Genomic DNA, 19,253 nt, shown 5'->3' with positions numbered 1-19,253 from the left:
GGTAGTCACAAGCCTGCCCATATTTCAGAAATACTTTAGAAAGAAAGTATTTTACTTTACAAAGAAAGAAATAAAGGAAGGAAGGAAGGGAAGGTGGCAGCTTGATAGTTCATCTTTTTTGTTGTTGTTGTTTTTTTTTTGACAGGCAGAGTTAGACAGTGAAAGAGAAAGACATAGAGAAAGGGCCTCCGATCCAAAGCCAGGAGGCAGGTGCTTCTCCTGGTCTCCCATGCGAGTGCAGGGTCCAAGCACTTGGGCCATCCTCCACTGCACTCCCGGGCCACAGCCGAGAGCTGGCCTGGAAGAGGAGCAACTGGGACAGAATCCGGTGCCCCGACGGGACTAGAACCCAGGGTACTGGCACTGCAGGTGAAGGATTAGCCTAGTGAGCCGCGGCGCCAGCCGATAGTTCATCTTTCATATGACTTAATCATTTTTGTAGCTCTTTTTAAATCTAACTACCCACCAGTCCTGTGTACTAATAATTCCTGAAGATAATTGTTGGTTACTGGGGCTTGTATAACTCAAGTAGTGAGTTAACTTGCCATAGGCTATATCCAGCAGTCACCTTGTCATTTCATATTGTCTCAGAGAATCCCAGTGCTGTGAGCCTGCGAGAGACTGCTCACCCTGTAGACTAGACTTGTAGGGTTCGCTAGGCGCCAGGCATCACAGGCACAAGATGAGGAGCAGGCCAAAGCCCACCTGCTTAGGTCTAATCCAACTTTTGTCCTTTCTCTTTAGGCTTTTGATATCATGAGAGTGACCCATGGCAGAGAACACAGCCTGATTGAAGATCTGATTCTCCTCTTAGAAGAATGTGACGCCAACATAAGAGCGTCCTAGGAAAACTCGTCAGAGGAAGAGACGGCTTACACACCTTTTTCGGATGCCTTACTGAGGTCACGCACTCCATACCCTGTTTCTTGTGTGACCCTCCCCTACAGGAAATGCTGTTCTGTGTTTATGTAGGTAAATAAAACAGACATGTAGTTTGCAAACTATGAGAATCCTTAGTTGTAGACCAGCACGATTACAATAAATACTAATGAATTGTTGAATTCCCACCTAGTAATTGTTTTCTTTGCTCACTCGTTGGTGGTTTTAATGTTTAAGATATCTACACTCAAGATAGAAAATGTTAATAAAAGCATGACAGAATAAGTTATAACTTTCTTTTTGGTCACATGTAGGGGTAATTTAATAAAAGTCACTGTTTTCACATTTGCTTCTAAGCAAAAACTGTTTTGGCAAGAAACAATTTTGAGACTGTTGTTTCTGTTCTTTGTGATAAATGTTTATGTCCATTGTTTACTTCTAAATACATTTTCAAGAAGTTTTATCCTAAATCCTAGAAAGAAGTCATTTCAAATGTTATTAGAAAAATAATAGGAAATCTTAATGCAAAAAATGTTTGTGAATGCTTCACGGCTCTTTGTAAATCTTTCCTGTGTGCATTTTAGAACTCTTTGTGTATGTCATACTTCCTCTCCCTTGCAGTTTTTTCCCTGTAATTCCCAAATCTGTGGTTCTTTGTGTGATATGCATAATATGATACTCACATTTATCCTGCAGTAAGCCAGGTCGTAGCATACTAGCTCAAATCACACTTGCTTTCTTTTCTTTCTCCTCTTTATTAGTTCCCAATTCTTTGGCCACTTTTTCTGCCTCAGACAAATACAGAAAATCTTTTCTTTTCCTCCTCCCAAAATAAATCAATAAATTCTTTTATGGCTCAGTGATGCTGTGAGCAGTGTTCTCTCATGCTTAGATGAGACTGGTAGTAACTGAAGCCCTTGGATCCCTGCAGCCTTTAGGCTGCTTACAGAGCACGCCATCTTCCACATTTATTTTGCAAATGAGAAGACGAGAGGGGGATAGCAGGATGCAGGGCAGCAGCCCACATTGCTCAGTCCTGTTCTCAAGCTCTCCCCACCCCTCCCAGAGGGACTGGCAAATCCTCAGGCCACGTGGTAGCACCGTGGCAGCCAGTGCCATCAGAATGACTCACGGACGTCGGCTTGAGTGTGAAGACGCCAGCCTTGCTTCGCAGCAGAGAAAGTGGACACCTGGGGACTGGAGTGCACGTGCTGAGCACCTGCTGACTGCTTTTGACCATCAGCACATGCGCGACACCCTGTGAGCTCCACAGCCTTTTCATGAGCTTGCTTCTGCTTGAGCAACCATCTGCCATGCATCGGGCACACCTCTAAAACCTGCACTGTCTCTCAGAGCCACAATAGCACAACAAGGTAGGTATTTGGAAAGCCCCATTTTATAGGTCAGGAAACTGAGCCCTGGGGCCAGGTGCCCTGGAATCCCTCCCCACTTACTGGCTGACCCAGAGAGGGACTCACTCTGTCCTTTTGAGATGCCAATTCTACCCAGTTCAACAGAGACATACGGAGTGGTTTCTGTGTTCTTGGGAAAAGAGAATACAAAGACTCAGTAAGACGTGCCATCATCTTCCAAACACACACTGGACAGCACTTGTGTCAGCTTTTATATAACAGACTGCTCCAGAGATGAGTGACTCAAAATAACACTGATTTAGTTCCTAATTCAGGAGGTCAGCAGTTTGAGCTGAACAGGTCTCTGGTTTGAGCCAGGTGTGGCTGGTTTCTTTGGGCTCACTCATTGTCTGCAGTTGGGTGGATCAGCTGGGGAAGGGAGACTGCCTGGTGCATGTAGCTCATTAGGGGAGCCCAGCCTTGATCGCATGGCTGCAGAGTTCCAGGCACAGTAAGTCGGCAAACCCTGATGTACAAGTGCTTTTCACGTCTTCGTGCATTATGTTTGCTAACAAGGAATGGAGAAAATACTCCTCTTTCCGAATAGCATGAGCTGAAGCCCCATTGCCAAGGCATGGGTATGTGGAGTGGAGGAAATTGTAGCCATGGATGCAGTCAGCAGGGTAGCCCTAAACCTTTTTGGTGTTTTGGAACACTTCATGAATATGATGAAATCGATAAACCATTCTCCTAGAAAAACAAAGACAGTTTGCTTGGGATCCGACTCCTGTGTCTATCACTGAAATCCCTGGGGTCCTTTGTCAAATGAAAAATAGACTTGCTGCTATGCGGAAACATGGGTGGAATTACTTTGCTACCTTTTCTGAAATTCAATAGAAAAACAACAACAAAATCCATTAAGAAAGGTTGGATAGTAACTTCCCTGCCCAATGAGAAGAGTTCACTGACAGAACTCTGTGTTTGCCAATTTTCTGAATGAAATTTATCAGTCAGTGATGATCCTGGATTAAGAGATTTGCCTTCACGCCTCCTAGAGAAAGCATGATAGGCTTTTTAAATCCCTCTTAGCGGCTTCCAGTTTCCTAAGAGGAAGAGGCCCTGCTTCTATCAACTTTTAATAGAAAGCAAACATTTAAGCCAGGTAAACGTTTACCAAACAACTTTACAGCAAAATAATTTTGGGGAAGGGGAAAGGGATGGAGTACATAATTTGAAAGCCGTGTCACCAGCAGCTGACGATTTATTGCCACCCCAGCCTCGGCGACTGCGATTTCATTAATCCATAGTCATTGTAGCGGCAGGCTTTTTTCACATCAGTAACTTGACGCCATTAGTTGCTCCTCTGGGATGAGAACACATTTAAACTGAAAATGAACACGCTGGGCATAATTTATAGCCGTGCCACATGAGTGCCAGGAGTGCAAGGGAGCAAGGCTGCCTGGAAAGCCTGCTCGCAATGGATGCTGAGGGCCTGGCTTCTGCTCAGGCCAGAGCGCCAGACAGCCACAGACCACAGAGGCCCCTCAGGCAGGCTTCACTGCGGGGCGGAAGAGAAATTCCATACGTGGGAGCCTGCCCTTGCATTCTGTCTCGAAGATTCTTTTCTGGCTCAATCGGGAGTTGATGTTGTACTCAGTCAGAGTAGCCCACTGGGATTCCACAGGGAGAAGATTGGGGGAATTATCTATGGCACGTCATAAAATCCTCATGACGTGCAATCATTGATGGAAGCCTCTGGAAGAAACTGGAATCTTCCTTTCCCCTCAGGTCTGTAAGAGATTGAACTGGTTGAGGAGAAGGACCAGCAACACTCCAAAACTGAGATGCTGTCTTGGCTTTCTGAGGTTCATAAGCCTTAAAATGCTCTTGGCTTAAAGTCAACATATTCAAAACCAATTCAGTGCCTTCCCTGTTCAGCTCAGCACCGTCACGGTCCTTCCACTCTTCAGCACAAACTCAGTCATCGATTTTTCTTCTTTATCAAGGGAATCGATGCTGCCCGTCCTCTGAAGGGCTTTTAAAATTTCAGCCTTTTTGCTTCTTACCATTCCCAGTCCCTTAGCAGACTGCCAGCACCTCGTTCCTCAACTACTGCAGAGACCTCACAAGTCTCACCTGTCATCCTACCAGCACAGCTGCCAGACTAGTGATCTGAAAATACCTGCTTCATTTCCTCTTGTAACTCCTCGGCTCAAAAACTAGGAGTGGCTCCCCATTGCCACCCGAAGTCCATTCTTCAGACTGGCATTCATGGCCTCAAACCGTTGGATCTTGGATTTCATGATTCTCGCCTGCACCTGCCATTCTAGCTAGATGTAGTCTCTCCATCCAGATCTCCTGAATTATTCCTTTTTCCCTGCCATTCCCTTGACTTGGTAACACTGAATAAATTCCTTTTCTTCTCCATCTCAATTCATCCATTCTCAAAGGTGTAGCCCAAGACATCACCTTTTCTTTCCTTTTTAAAACTCAAATAGTCTGTAACTATGGTTATTGTTTGTGGTTCTCAGTTTGTATCATCTCTGGGCACTGGGATCTTCCAGGTGGCTCCTGTTTTAATTTAGGCTCTTTAAGATGAAGAGTGCTTTAATAATTAGGAGAGACACACATAGAAATGTTTCATTACTTGCAGGTTTGGAGGTGGGAAGGAGGGTGCACTGCAGGCCACACACAGATGTAACGGGAGTACATGGAAAGAAAGGGAAGAGTGGACCTGGCCACTCGCTTTTCCTGGGGTCCAGGCTGAGGAACAAAAACATCAGAGAAGCACAGTCATGACTGAGAAGTCTCAAAAATGATGAAATCCCATCATCTGTGACCACATGGATGGCAGGAGAGGTCATTATGTTAATTAAGTGAAGTAAGCTGGGTACGGAGAGATAACTGTATGTAGAATCTGAAAAAGTGGATCTCCTCCAAGTTGAGACTGAAATAATGACTACTTGGAGCTGGGGAGTGGGGGAGACAGAGGAATGCGGGGAGTCCTGTCCGTGGGTACCATGTTACAGCTGGGTAGGAGGAATAATTTGGGAGCTCCGATGTACAATAGGATGACTATAGTTAACCATAAAATATTGTGTTTTCAAAATAGCTGGAGGAGATTACTTTTAATGTGCTTACCAAAAATGATAAATGTTTGAGGTGATGGACATGTTAATTATTCTATTTCTATCAATGCATAATTTTTACATATATTGAAGCTTTGCACTTCATACATATGTATGATTATATATCAGTCAAAAATAAAATCAAAATCAGGTTTAGGATAAAAGGTTGTTCAATGATTTAAAAAAAACCCAACACCCAGAGTTGCTCTTTTTCTCCTTCCATATTTCTGCTTCCCTCATCACAAAATAGTTTTGAAATTGCTATGCTACAACTGCTACCAACCATTTTTTTTCCTTAGATGAAAACGTTGCATTGTCAGAACGCTGTGTTTGAAAGTTACTTGAATTATCCTTTCTGTGTGATTGTGCAGGCAGTTTGATACCCAATCTGGTTTACTGTTATTCAGCTTTAGAGTATCCTATTATTGTTGATATATATTGACATATGAGTATCAGCACACATGTATAATCCAGGTCAAGCATTCCCTAATCTGAAAATCAAAAATCTGAAATGTAGCCGGCGCCGTGGCTCAATAGGCTAATCCTCCACCTTGCGGCGCCGGCACACCGGGTTCTAGTCCCGGTTGGGGCGCCGGATTCTGTCCCGGTTGCCCCTCTTCCAGGCCAGCTCTCTGCTATGGCCAGGGAGTGCAGTGGAGGATGGCCCAGGTGCTTGGGCCCTGCACCCCATGGGAGACCAGGAAAAGCACCTGGCTCCTGGCTCCTGCCAGGATCAGCGCGGTGCGCCGGCTGCAGCGGCGGCCATTGGAGGGTGAACCAACGGCAAAGGAAGACCTTTCTCTCTGTCTCTCTCTCTCACTGTCCACTCTGCCTGTCAAAAAAAAAAAAAAAAAAAAAAAAAATCTGAAATGTTACAAAATCCATCACTTTTTGAGCAGACACAATGCCATAAGTGGAAAATTCCACATCATAAGATTTTGTTTCGTGCACAAAATTATTTATTTTGTAAAATTAAAATCAGTCTATATGTGTAGAATATATGAAGCATAAATGAATTTCGTGTTTAGACTTGGGCCCCACTCCCAAGATTTCTTATTATATTTATGCAAATATCTCAAGATCTGAAGAGATTTAAAATCCCGAACAGTGCTGGTTCCATGTATTTTTGATAAGGGGCACTCAGCTTGTGTGAATTCATATATCACGTTTTACTGCTAGCAGTAATGGCGTAAAGAATGTGTCTGCAGGGTGGCTCCCTAGAAGTGGAGCTGCTGAGCCAGAGGATTAAACGCATTTGTAGTTTCATTGTCAAATTCACATCAGGAGAGGCCAGGAACACTGCCTGTTTTTCCTCAGCTTTGCCTGCAGAGTGAGTTATCCAATTTCTAAAGCTTTTGCTAAGGATGGTTTTAATTTCCAGTTTTCTTCTTAGTCAAGAAGGGAGTATTTTTGAATATTTAAAAACCTTTTGTCTATTCTTTAATAAACCTTACAAAGTGTCTTCTGTATGCTTGTAATATGTGTTTGTATAAATTCAGATTATAAAAATTAACAATCAGTAGATTACATATACTTTTTGTTCTCCTTGCAGGACTCTGGACCTCAGTATGCTTCCTTACAGTCTTTATGGGGGAGCAAAACATCTAACTGTGCTACCACTAGCGTTCTAAAAATAAGAGGAGTTTCATGAAGAGAGTAGAAAATGGAAGAAAGGAAATAAATAGAAAAAGTTCTCAAAACTATAGATCCTATGTTTTAACCTAAAATGGACCTAGATTTCCCAGCAAAGTAACAACTAAATCCACATGGGCACAAAGAGTAAATCTAAATCTGTGTGAATACACATAAATCCCGAGTGGGGTCTCAACCACTACACCTCTAGTTTTCTTATGTTGTATCATATTTTTTGTTCCTTTATATTATCATTTTACTTTTTTTAAAAAAGATTTATTTATTTGAAAGTCAGAGTTACACAGAGAGAGGAGAGGCAGAGAGAGAGAGAGAGAGAGGTCTTCCATCTGATGGTTCACTCCCCAATTGGCCGCAACGGCTGGAGCTGCACCAATCCGAAGCCAGGAGCCAGGAGCTTCTTCTGGGTCTCCCATGCGGGCACAGGGACCCAAGGACTTGGGCCATCCTCCACTGCTCTCCTAGACCATAGCAGAGAGCTGGATCAGAAGTTGAGCAGCCGGGTCTCGAACCGGCGCCCATATGGGATGCTGGCACTGCAGGCCAGGATGTTAACCCGCTGCACCACAGCATCGGCCACTATCATTTTACTTTGAGAGCTTGTTTTATCTTTCAACTTAACCAAATAGCATGTTGTTCTAAGGATTCTACATATTATCCTTCTGTGGATACTAATGATGAGGGGAAGGTTTTTTTCCTCATTGTATATTTCTCTAAGTTCTTGTCTGAAAAGGAGGGGCTTTATTTCACTTTAAATTATGAAGGATATTTTCACTGAAATTCTTGGTTAGAAGATATTTTTATTTCTACAGTTTAAAACTTTATTCTGTCGCCTCCTATTCTTAAATTTTTAGCTGATACATTAAAAACAATACATATTTATAGGGTACCATGTGATAAGTTGATTCACATATGCCTTGTGCAGTGTTCACTTCAGGGCACCTGTAATGATCTCCTCAAACACTTATAATTTTCTTTTAGGTAAAGATATTCAAAATTCTTCCTTTCAAGTTTTAAAAAAAGAAAATATATATATGAACATATAGTACCTTACTGTCATCCTATTGTGCAATAAAACACCAGAATTACTTCTTTTTTTAAAAAAAAATTATTTAAAAGACAGGAAGAGATAGAGAGTGAGGTTTCCCTCTACTGGTTTATTCACCAAATGGTCACAACAGTCAGGATTGGGCCATGAAGCCAGGCACTTCATATGTGTCCCTCACATGGGTGAAAGGAGCCAAGTCCTTGGGCCATCTTCTGCTGCTTTCCCAGTTGCATTATCAGAGAGCTGGATTGGAAGTAGAACAGGCCAGCGCCACGGCTCACTAGGCTAATCCTCCACCTGTGGCGCCAGCACACTGGGTTCTAGTCCCGGTCAGGGAGCCAGATTCTGTCCCGGTTGCCCCTCTTCCAGGCCAGCTCTCTGCTGTGGCCCAGGAGTGCAGTGGAGGATGGCCCAGGTGCTTGGGCCCTGCACCCCATGGGAGACCAGGAAAAGCACCTGGCTCCTGGCTTCGGATCAGCACGGTGCGCCGGCCACAGCAGCCATTAGAGGGTGAGTCAATGGTAAAGGAAGACCTTTCTCTCTCTCTCTCTCTCTCTCTCTCTCTTTCTCTCTCACGGTCCACTCTGCCTGTAAAAAAAAAAAAAAAGGAAGTGGAGCAACTGACATCATTTGGGATGCTGGCAATTATTGCTTGATCCACCGTGGCTTAACCGCCCTGTGCCACAATGCTGCCCCCTACTTCTTCTCTTGTACTCACAAGTTAGTACTCACTAATTGTCTTTCCCCTCTTTCCTACCCCCTACTCTCTTGAGCCTCTGATAACTACCATTCCACTCTCAACTTCTATGAGATCAACTTTTTAATATTCTGAACATGAGTGAAATCATGAAGTACTTATATTTCTTCGCAAAATTTTGCTTTATACAATGAATTCCTTGTTTTGGCAAAATAACAAGATACCATCATTTTTTATGGTTGAATTGCATTTGAGTGTGTGTGTGTGTGAGAGTTGATGAACACTTAGGTTGTTTGCATTTCTTGGCTATTGTGATTAGTGCTGTAATGCACATCAGAGTGCAGATGTCTCTTTTGACAGATGGACTTAATTTCCTTTAGATGTATACCCAGTAACTGTGTTTCTGGATCCTAGTGCAGTTCTGGGTTTAATGTTTTCAGGAACCTCCGCACTGCTTTCCACAGTAACTACTGTTTACGTTCCCACCAAGAGCATACGAGGGTTCCCTTTTCTCCACATCCTCACTGATCTTGGGGAGTATCAGCTCTGACTGCCGTGTGCTGACGTATCATTGTGATTTTGATATACATTGCTTTGATGATTAGTGATGATGAGCAGTTTTTCATGTACCTGTTGGCCATTTGTATGTCTTCTTTGAATAATGTCTCTTCAGATCTGTTCCCTGTTTTAAATTGGATTGTTATCTTTTTTTTTTTTTTTTTGACAGGCAGAGTGGACAGTGAGAGAGAGAGACAGAGAGAAAGGTCTTCCTTTGAAGTTGGTTCACCCTCCAATGGCCGCCGTGGCCGGCGCGCTGCGGCCGGCGCACCGCGCTGATCCGATGGCAGGAGCCAGGTACTTATCCTGGTCTCCCATGGGGTGCAGGGCCCAAGCACCTGGGCCATCCTCCACTGCACTCCCTGGCCACAGAAGAGAGCTGGCCTGGAAGAGGGGCAACCAGGACAGAATCCGGCGCTCCAATCGGGACTAGAACCCGGTGTGCCAGCGCCGCAAGGCGGAGGATTAGCCTAGTGAGCCGCGGCGCCGGCTGGATTGTTATCTTGATACTGAATTGAGTTTCATATATATTTGGTTATCAACTATGTCAGATGTGCACTTTGGAAATATTTTATCCCATTATGTAGGTTGTTCTTTCACTCTGCTGAATGTTTCCTTTGCTGTGTAGACGTTTTTAGTTTGATGATATCCCATGTGTCTATTTTTGCTTTTATTTCTTATGCTTTGGAGGTTTTATCCACAAATTCCATGCCCATTTCAATATTATGAAGCATTTCACCTGTGGTTTCTTCTAATTTAACAGTTTCAGGTCTTACATTTAGGTCTTCAGTCCATTTTAAGTTGACTTTTCTATAAAATGAAAGAAAGGGTTCTAGTTATGTGTATATTATTGAAATCCTTTTGACAAAACTAGGTACTTGTTACATGTATATATACGCTTTCCCAGCACCAGTTATTATTGGAAATACTGTGCTTTCTCCAGTGCATGTTCTTAGCACTTCTGATGAAGATTAGTTTCCTAAAGTTGTTTGGCTTGCTTCTAAGATCTCTATTAACTGAGTTTCCCACATTTTGATATTTTCTTTATACTGGTTAGTCTCTTTCAATCATTCAGTATGTCTCACAGGACAGGACTGCTGGTGATAATATTTTTTTATTTTAATTCTATTTTACTGTTATACCAAAGTTTCCATAGCTTTCTTCATTCCTCCTCCTTTTTTCGCCTCTATTTTCAAATCACTTGTCTTCAAGCTCACTCATTCTTCCTTCTCTGTTCTCTTCTGCTGTTGAGGATATCGATCATGTTTTTAATTTTGCTTAATGTAGTTTTCAGCTCAAGAATTAGTGTTTCATTTTTAAAAATTCTTTCTGTATCTTTGTTAAAGTTTTCCTGAATCTTGAGTTTCATTAAGGCAACTATTTTGAATTCTATACCTGAGAATTTGCATGTATTAGTTACTATGTGTTCATTCTCTGACACCTTATTTCATTCATTAGGTGAGGTCATGGTTGCCTGGACGTTCTTGATGCTTTCCGTATATGATATCATCTATGAACTGAAGTATTAGAGATTTTTCCAGTCTTCATAATCTGATCACACTAGGTGGCACCTTAAGTCGAGGTCTGATGCAAGTGTGTTGTTGGCATGCTGTTGCTCTTTCAGCCCTAAAGGTGCTGCTGTCCCAAGTTTATTCCAAATTTCAGTTGGTTTGTGGTTCAGAAACTGCTGTTGGTTCCCTCTGTGAGCAATGTCCTGGGCATTAGAGAACTGTGGGCTTTATCTGGTGCTGGCTTTCATCACAGTAGCCCCAGTATTAAGCTCCTAGGAAAAGTCCTATGCTGACTTTCCCACCCTATTCCCCAGAGCTAGAGTCTTGCTGTGCTGTCTTCCAGAGATTGCTGCGTAGGTGGGACCAGAAGCTGTTGCAGAAGGTGGCCTGGGGGAAAGACTCTGAGGCCTTGACTAACACTGGGTTTTAGAGTGGTGGGCCTGCCCCTGGGTTTCCCGCCCACTCCCCCAAGTGGCATTGCACTGCTTGGAGGAACAATATGACAATCCTTTCCTTCTTGCCCTCGTGTGTTTTTTCTTATGTTAAAACCAAGCAGTGGGGACTCTCACCTGGCTTTCTTAGCACTTGTGAAAGTTGTTTGGTGCCCAGATTGGTGTCTGTTGGGAGGGGAGGATGATTGCCGAGACACCTCATTCAGCCACCATCTTGTCACCTCCCTGATTAATATTTCAGTATTAAACATTTTATATAAAAACTTACAGGACTATGAAGACACACATGAAAAGTTATCTTCCTTCCTTCAGAGAGGGTTTATAGAGCCCATCATTGTTGATCTTGCCATTTCAGTTCCAGACCACTTGCACTGAAGTGAATATTGCAATAAATTGAGTGACATGAACATGTTGCTTCTCAGTGTATTAAAAGTTGCATTACATATACTGTAGTACATTAAATATATAACGTTGTACCTAACAAATGTGCATGCCTTCACTTAAAAAGTATTGCCAAAAAATGCTAGCAATCATCCGAGCCTTCGGTGAGTTGTAATGTTTTTGCTGGTGGAGGATCGGGCCTCATTGTGGATGGTTGCTGACTGACGAGGATGGTCGTGGCTGAAGGTTGGGGCATTTGCCGAAATTTCTGAAAATCAGACAACAGTGAAACTTGCCACAATCTATTGATTCTTCCACTCGAGAAAGATTCCCCGGTGACACGATGCTGCTTGACAGCATTTTACCCACAGGAAAACTTCTTTCGAAGTCGAAGGCCCTCTCCACCCTGCTGCAGCTTCATCAGCTGAGTTTGTGTCACATTCTGAAACCTCTGTCGTCATTTCACAGCATCTTCACCAGGCGTCGCTTCCATCTCAAGAAGCCACTTTCTGGCCAGCGCTGTGGCTCACTAGGCTAATCCTCCGCCTGCGGCGCCAGCACACTGGGTTCTAGTCCAGGTCAGGGCGCCGGATTCTGTCCTGGTTGCCCCTCTTCCAGGCCAGCTCTCTGCTGTGGCCAGGGAGTGCAGTGGAGGATGGCCCAAGTGCTTGGGCCCTGCACCCCATGGGAGACCAGGAAAAGCACCTGGCTCCTGCCATCGGATCAGTGTGGTGCGCTGGCCGCGGCAGCCATTGGAGGGTGAACCAATGGCAAAAGGAAGACCTTTCTCTCTCTCTCTCTCTCTCTCACTGTCCACTCTGCCTGTCCAAAAAAAAAAAAAAAAAAGAAGCCACTTTGTTTATTCTTCCGAAGTCAGCAGCTCCTCATCTGTTCAAGTTTATCACGAGCTTGCAGCCACTGAGTCACGTCTCAAGCTTGGCTTCTGGCTCCAGCTCTCTTATTTTTCTGCTGCTTCTGCAGTTCCTTCCTCCACTGGTCCTGAACTCCCGAAGGTCATCCATGAGGCTCGGCGTCCACGTCTTCCAACTTCGTGCTATGCTGATATTTGCCGTCCTCCCCTGAGGAATCATCAAAGTTCTCAATGGCATCTAGAATAGTGAATTCTTACCAGAATTTTTGGAATGGTGAACAAGCATTGACTTCAACTTAAAATCACAGCTACATTAGCCCCTAACAAGAGACAGCATGGGCTTTGAAGCCAGGCACTGACTTCTCCTCCCTAGCTGTGAGGTCCCTAGACTCATCTTCTTCCAATACAAGGCTGTTTTTCATACACTGAAAATCTCCTACTTAGTGTGGCCACCTTCATCATCACTTGCTGTTTCGTTTTGCACTTTGATGCTCTACAGATGACGTCTTTGCTTAAGCCTCATGAACCAACCTCTGCTAGCTACAGACTTGATTTTTGCAGCGTCCTTACATCTTTCAGACTGGGTAGAATTAGAGAGAGCTGGGGCCTTGCTGTGGATTAGGCTTTGTCTTAGGGAATGTTATGGCTGCTTTGATCTTGTGTCCAGACCACTAAAACTTTCTCTGTCTCAGCACTAAAGCTTTAGGTTATCATTTGTGTGTTAACTAGAACAGCAGTTTTAATTTCCTGCAAGAGCTTTCCCCTTGCATCCACAGCTTACTTGTTGGGCACAAGAAGCCTAGCATTCTGCCATCTCAGCTTTCGACCTGTCTTCCTCACCAAGTTTAATTCACTTCTAGCTTTTGGTTTTTTTGTTTGTTTATTTGTTTGTTTTAAAGATATATTTTAATTATTTGAAAGGAAGAGTTCAGAGAGGGAGAGATAGATATCTTCCATCTTCTGGTTCATTCCCCAAGTAGCTGCAATAGCTGGGGCTAGACCAGACCAAAGACAGAAGTCAGGAGCTTCATCCGGGTCTCCCATGTGGAGCATCTTCCATTGCTTTCCCGGGAGCCTTAGCAAGGAGTTGTATCAGAAGTGGAGCAGCTGAGATTCAAACTGCCCTTCAGGATTCTGGCATTGCAGACAGCAGCTTAACCTGTTACACTCCAATTCTGTCCCCATTAGCTTTTGTTTTAAGGTGAAACTTGGGACTCTTCTTTATACTTGAGGCCATTATAAGGCTGTTAAGTAGCCTAATTTCAATATTGTTGTGTCCCAGGGGATGGGGAATCTGAGAAGGAGAACAGGAGAATGGCTGGTTGGTGGAGTAGTCAGAACACACACAATAATTATCCATTAAGTATGACATCTCACATGGATTTGATTTGTAGTGCCCCAAAACAATTACAATAGTGACATCAAAGATCGTTGGCTACAGATTGCCATAACAGGTGTAATAATAATGGAAAAGTTTGAGAGATTGTGAGAATTACCAACGTCCTGGTGTAGACACAAATGAGCACCTGCTATTGGAACAGCAGTGCACATAGACTTCCTTGATATGGGGTTGCCACATAATGTGAAACACAGTGAAGTGAAGTGAAGCTCAGTGAAACAGGTATGCCTGCGTCTGCTTCTGGCACGGAGGTAGCCAGACTGGCAATCTTGCCCCAGCTTAATTCACTTTCAAGAAGTGAAATGATTTGTAACTAAGTTTCAGTCTATTCCACTGCACTCTGACTCCTGGGGTGTCATTCTTGGGGAGATCAACTCAAAAGTAGAGATTATCAGACCCCAATTTTTGAGCCCTAGACTCAGTGTATGCCCCTTAGTTCCATGAAGCTGTCAAAAATGCTCCTCAGATGTTTAGCTTCTCACAGCCTCTTCTGAAATAGGCAGATTAGAGTCTGTGCAAAGTGGATACGATATAGACTATTGACTCAGTCTGTTTTGTTAGAGAATTTTGCTTCTATGGGTGGTCTGTCCGGGAGTGCTCTCAAGTTCAGGGCATCATGATTGTGTTGTGTCCGATCCTTCAGGTGAGCACACAGATCACATCTGTTTGGTTTTATTTTTATTTTTTTGACAGGCAGAGTGGACAGTGAGAGAGAGAGACAGAGAGAAAGGTCTTCCTTTGCCGTTGGTTCACCCTCCAATGGCTGCCGCAGCTGGCACGCTGCGGCCGGTGCACCGCGCTGATCCGATGGCAGGAGCCAGGTACTTATCCTGGTCTCCCATGGGGTGCAGGGCCCAAGCACTTGGGCCATCCTCCACTGCACTCCCTGGCCACAGCAGAGAGCTGGCCTGGAAGAGGGGCAACCGGGACAGAATCCGGCGCCCCGACCGGGACTAGAACCTGGTGTGCCGGCGCCGCAGGCGGAGGATTAGCCTAGTGAGCCGCGGCGCCGGCCATCTGTTTGGTTTTAAATAGCAGAATTATCTCTGAGTGCCTCGTGTGTAGCTTCTGAGTTCCATTAGTTTAAGAGTAGTGTTGTTTTCTCATCTGCTCTAGAACATACAAAAAAGCATTGCTGCCTTGCCTTGCTGGCAGTGAGGGATGCGGTAAGACATGAGGGTGAAGGCACAGTCATGGCCTGTGTAGGCCGTCTCATTCTGCTTGGCTAACTTAGGAATCAAGAGTGAGGAAGAGAAGAAGGAACAATACAAATAGAACACCAGTTTGCAGTGGAATAAGGCTGCAATGCAGTTGGTTTTTCAGGGTAACATTTCTAAGGCTCCAAGGGGTGTAGAGGAGTGCTGACGATGGCTTTCTTCACACCCAGTTCAATCTCACCCACCCAGGGTGAACAAGTTTTCCCGGCACCCTTTGCTGAAGAGAGACCCACATGGTGCCTTTTTTTTTTTTGCCAACTCTGTGTCTGCTGTCTTCTCTCCAGGGCACCCTGGCCCTGATCTTTCTTGCCTATTGCAGTTCCAAGCTGGCCATCCACATGAGTATTCCCGGATTTTACACATTGTGCTTTTTGTCCATATAACATTCTGAATGACACTGAGAATATAATGTTTTGACAGGCTACCTTTTGAAAAACGTTTTGGTAAAATATGCCTAACATATAAGTTAGCCTTGTAACCATTTTCAGATGTTCAAGGCAGCGGCTTTAGGTGCATTCCTGGTACTCTGTCACCATCACCACCACCACCCATTTCCAGAATGTTTACATCTTCCCAAAGTGAGGCTCAGTGTCATTAAATAATAACCTCTCATTCCTCTCTGTTTGCAGCTCACACCAGCCACCATTGCACTTGCAATCTTTTTTGGCCAGTCTGTGTAGTTACATAAATGGACTCATCCAGCATTTATCCTTCTGCATCTGGCTTATTTCACTCAGCATCATGTCTTCAAGGTTCCACTGTTTCCAATTTTTGTGATTTTCTGTTTCCTTAACCATAGCCATCCTAATGGGTGTGAGGTGGCATCTGTTTGTGGTCTTGCTTTGCATTTCCATAATGGCTAGCTAACCTTCCTTTTGTGTTGCCAGCCACAGCAGACATCTAACCTGCTTTTTGTCTCTGGAATTAGCGTAGAAATCTTTTGCTGGACCACAGATGGATTTTTAGTTAAAAAGATAAGAATCCTCAAAATCCATGTGAGAGCTTGCTGGGTCAGCAGGGTCCGTGTGCTGAGTCTTCAGTACGTTTTTGGGTGAAGGCCCAGCTCACTGGATGTGAGCAGGGAGCGTCGTAACTCCTCACCACCCCTGAGGCACGGTGAGATGCACTTCAGACACAATGGCTAGTGCTGTTCTACCACTGGGGACAATGTGACATTCATTCCAAGAGGTGCCATCTTTCTGTTCAATGTGTTTCACGGGTCACATGATCTCCGATTACTAAGGTGACACTTAGGACAATTTTATGGCAAATTGAGTCCCAAATTACAGCCCCTGAAGGGGCCCGCATTAATAATGGCATGTAAGAGCATCAGCAGGGGGCCCGAGCCAGGTTTCAGTGCAATCACATGTGGTTACTAATGCGGCATTTCAGGAAGAGGGAGAGGAATGCATTATTAAGACACATGTGCTGATCTTCTCCCTTCAAAAAAGGAGTGCTCAAATTACCATAGACATCAACTGGATTATGGATTAATGAAGATGGAATTATTCTTGCATGAAGTGGGATTTCCCTGTGGCTAAGAAGCAGGACCCACCATGAGTGAATTGGAATGACTTTCTTTCAAAGAAATCCACCACTCTGATTGTTTGATTTCTCCTCTAGGCATTTTACTTTTTCCAATGTGAGAAGCCAATGCCTCCAGTGCAAGGGAGTGTGGAGAAGGCTGGCTGGGTAACTACTACATAAAACCTGCAGAAATAACAAGCCTCACCCGTAGAACAATAGAGCACGTTGCTTTCTGAGAGAGTTCCTGATTTGCATGCACCTGTGCATAGCAGTGTGCCGAGTTTAAGAATGCTGTTAAGGTCGAGAGGTCGCCTAGCTTCTGAGCATCTACTGCAGAGCCACATCCGTGTGACTGCACATGCGTTTGAGTCAGGAGTCGCACAAGAAGACCGTGCCCTGTCAAGCAGTGCTGATTACGTAGCTTACTGTGCAGTCACTGGATTCTTGGGACGTCTCGGGGAATATGGACTCGTCACATTGAAAGTTCATGGGAAAACCACACTGTGGGACTTCGCTCTGTGAGTGTCCTACTCTTATGAAGAGGACACATTTGTCACTAATACAAAAGATTCTTCTCTACCCTGTTCTTTGCTAATCTGGTTTTGGTTAACGACTTCAGATTCCCCTTTACGTAACATTCTGTTCATTCACCCACTGGAAATGTAGTGAGTGTCTACCCTCCATACAACCCCGTGCTGGCTACTGAGGACACAGACGCTGCCACTGCCCAATCAGAACCTACTGTAGCCATGGAGACACATCTGAGTGTAGAAAAGCAACAATGTGTGATAGGTGGGGCTTTTTCCACCACCAAGGACCCGTCCCCTGGGTGCTCAGGGTGTGAGCCCAGGCTGCTGAAGTTCTCCATTTGCCAGCCCTCAATGATACAGAGAATTTGACTCGAGACAGAGGGGAAGGGAGAGTGAAGGCATTAACTGTTACCCGATCAATCATGTCTCCCCGCCCCATTCATGTGTCAAAGCTGTAAGTCCCTGACATCACGGTGTGACTGGACTTGGAGACAGAGTTTTTAAAGCGGTGATTGGATTCTAAAGAGGCCGCTGTGGTGGTTCCTCATCCGGGCTGACGGGTGTCCCAGTAAGAAGGGGCAATCTGGACACAAACACCCAAGGCACAGAGGAAGGAGCTTTTGGTGAGGCAGCAAGCAAGTGGCCACCTGCCAGCCAGCGACAGAGGCCGCAGAGGAGGGCGACTTCACTGCCTGCAGTGGGAGAGATCCTGTCCTTCTACTTAGGGAAGCATTCTAAGTACAGGCACACACTCAGTACGCAAAGTGATAGTTTACTTAAAAGGTGAGAAGGCAAACACACACACACACACCGGTGGGCGTAGTGCCATGGAGCCACTCCCGGCACCTCCCCCAGGTCCCAGGTGAAGGAGGCACACAGGGCAGGAGGAGGTTCTGATTACCATAGGTGGATAGGATTCCGCAGGGCTGGGCGTTGGGGGAGTGGTGTCCCTAAGCTGGCTACCTGCATTGTCCCATGTCACTGGGACCTCCAGCCTCCAGAAACATGAGGACAATCTCTGTTGTTTAAGCCACCCAATCTTTTTTTTTTTTTTTAGTGGAAGGCCTAGCAAATGAATACATTAACCACTATTTCAATCAGAATTTTTAAAAAATCTCACAATTGTAGGAAACTTGTAAGTACAGTGTATTTGTTTTCCTTAAGCTATTTGAGAGTAAGTTGCAGACACTTTAGAAAGTTCCTGAGATTTTCATGGCGAAGGCAAAGGCTCTAATTAAACTAGAGAGGTTAGCATCTTAGAAAAACAAGGCATTATCGCAAGCTCTTCCTGAGAAGATGAAAGTACACACATTGCCTGGGGTGTGAGACCGTGAACAGTCAGCTTTCGGTGCCCCGTTTCTACTCTCGACTTTGGGCTCAAGGAAACTGTCTCTGTGTCCAGTGATGATGGACTACATAACCTCTGAGTTTGCTTCCAACTCCGGTCGTGATTTTACGCATTGTTTTTTCTGCCATGAGGGCCAAGAAGAAAGACCATGCAGTCCTGTGCCGAGTCTCAGGTGCCCATCCAACTGTTCAGCTCTCAGCACTTGCCAGCCCAAGTTCTTCAACGTGAAGTCCACTTCTCCCTCCCACCTCTGACACTCAGGTCTGGTGTCTCCTGCCTCTCTTCTCACGCTAACAACTCCGCTCAATCCCATGTTCATTGTGGCACTATTCACAGCAGCAAAGAAAGACAAGGAACTAGCCTAGATGCTCCTCACTGGATGAATGGATAGAGAAAGTGTAGTATCTATACACCGTGGACTATTGTGGGGAGCAACTCGGACTAGACTGTTACTGGAATTAAGACTTATTCTATGCATCTGCTCTCCCACAATATGGCGCTGAGAAGGGAGTTAACTTCTATGCAGCTGCCTCTCGCCAACCTGAGTGATGACCTGCAGGAGCTGATCCTGCTCCTGATTGGAGGAGAGCAGCGTACTTGGCGTGTGGGTAGCAGAGTTGGGATTGGTGGAGGAGGACTATAAAGGAGGAGAGAGACAACATGCACCAGGAACATCTGAGGGAACACCTGTGCAGCCCCCGAGAG

General features: G+C 44.8%; 1 protein-coding gene across 6 annotated transcripts in view; it reads left to right on the top strand.

The window, feature by feature from the left end:
- SMYD3 (SET and MYND domain containing 3) overlaps window positions 1-1,061 on the top strand; it is a 780,787-nt gene extending 779,726 nt beyond the window's left edge. For all 6 annotated transcript variants that reach the window (XM_002717632.6, XM_089311679.1, XM_089311675.1 and 3 more), the window contains one exon: window positions 745-1,061. In XM_002717632.6, coding sequence (XP_002717678.3) covers window positions 745-846 — 102 coding nt within the window. In that variant the 3' untranslated portion in view covers window positions 847-1,061. The remainder of the gene's footprint in view (window positions 1-744) is intronic.
- Window positions 1,062-19,253: the final 18,192 nt, after the last annotated feature.

This window comes from Oryctolagus cuniculus, chromosome 13 (genome assembly GCF_051225735.1).
Source record: "Oryctolagus cuniculus isolate XC-2025 breed Fujian yellow rabbit chromosome 13, ASM5122573v1, whole genome shotgun sequence".
NCBI lineage: Eukaryota > Metazoa > Chordata > Mammalia > Lagomorpha > Leporidae > Oryctolagus > Oryctolagus cuniculus.
This window is presented reverse-complemented; position numbering and strand designations above follow the sequence as displayed.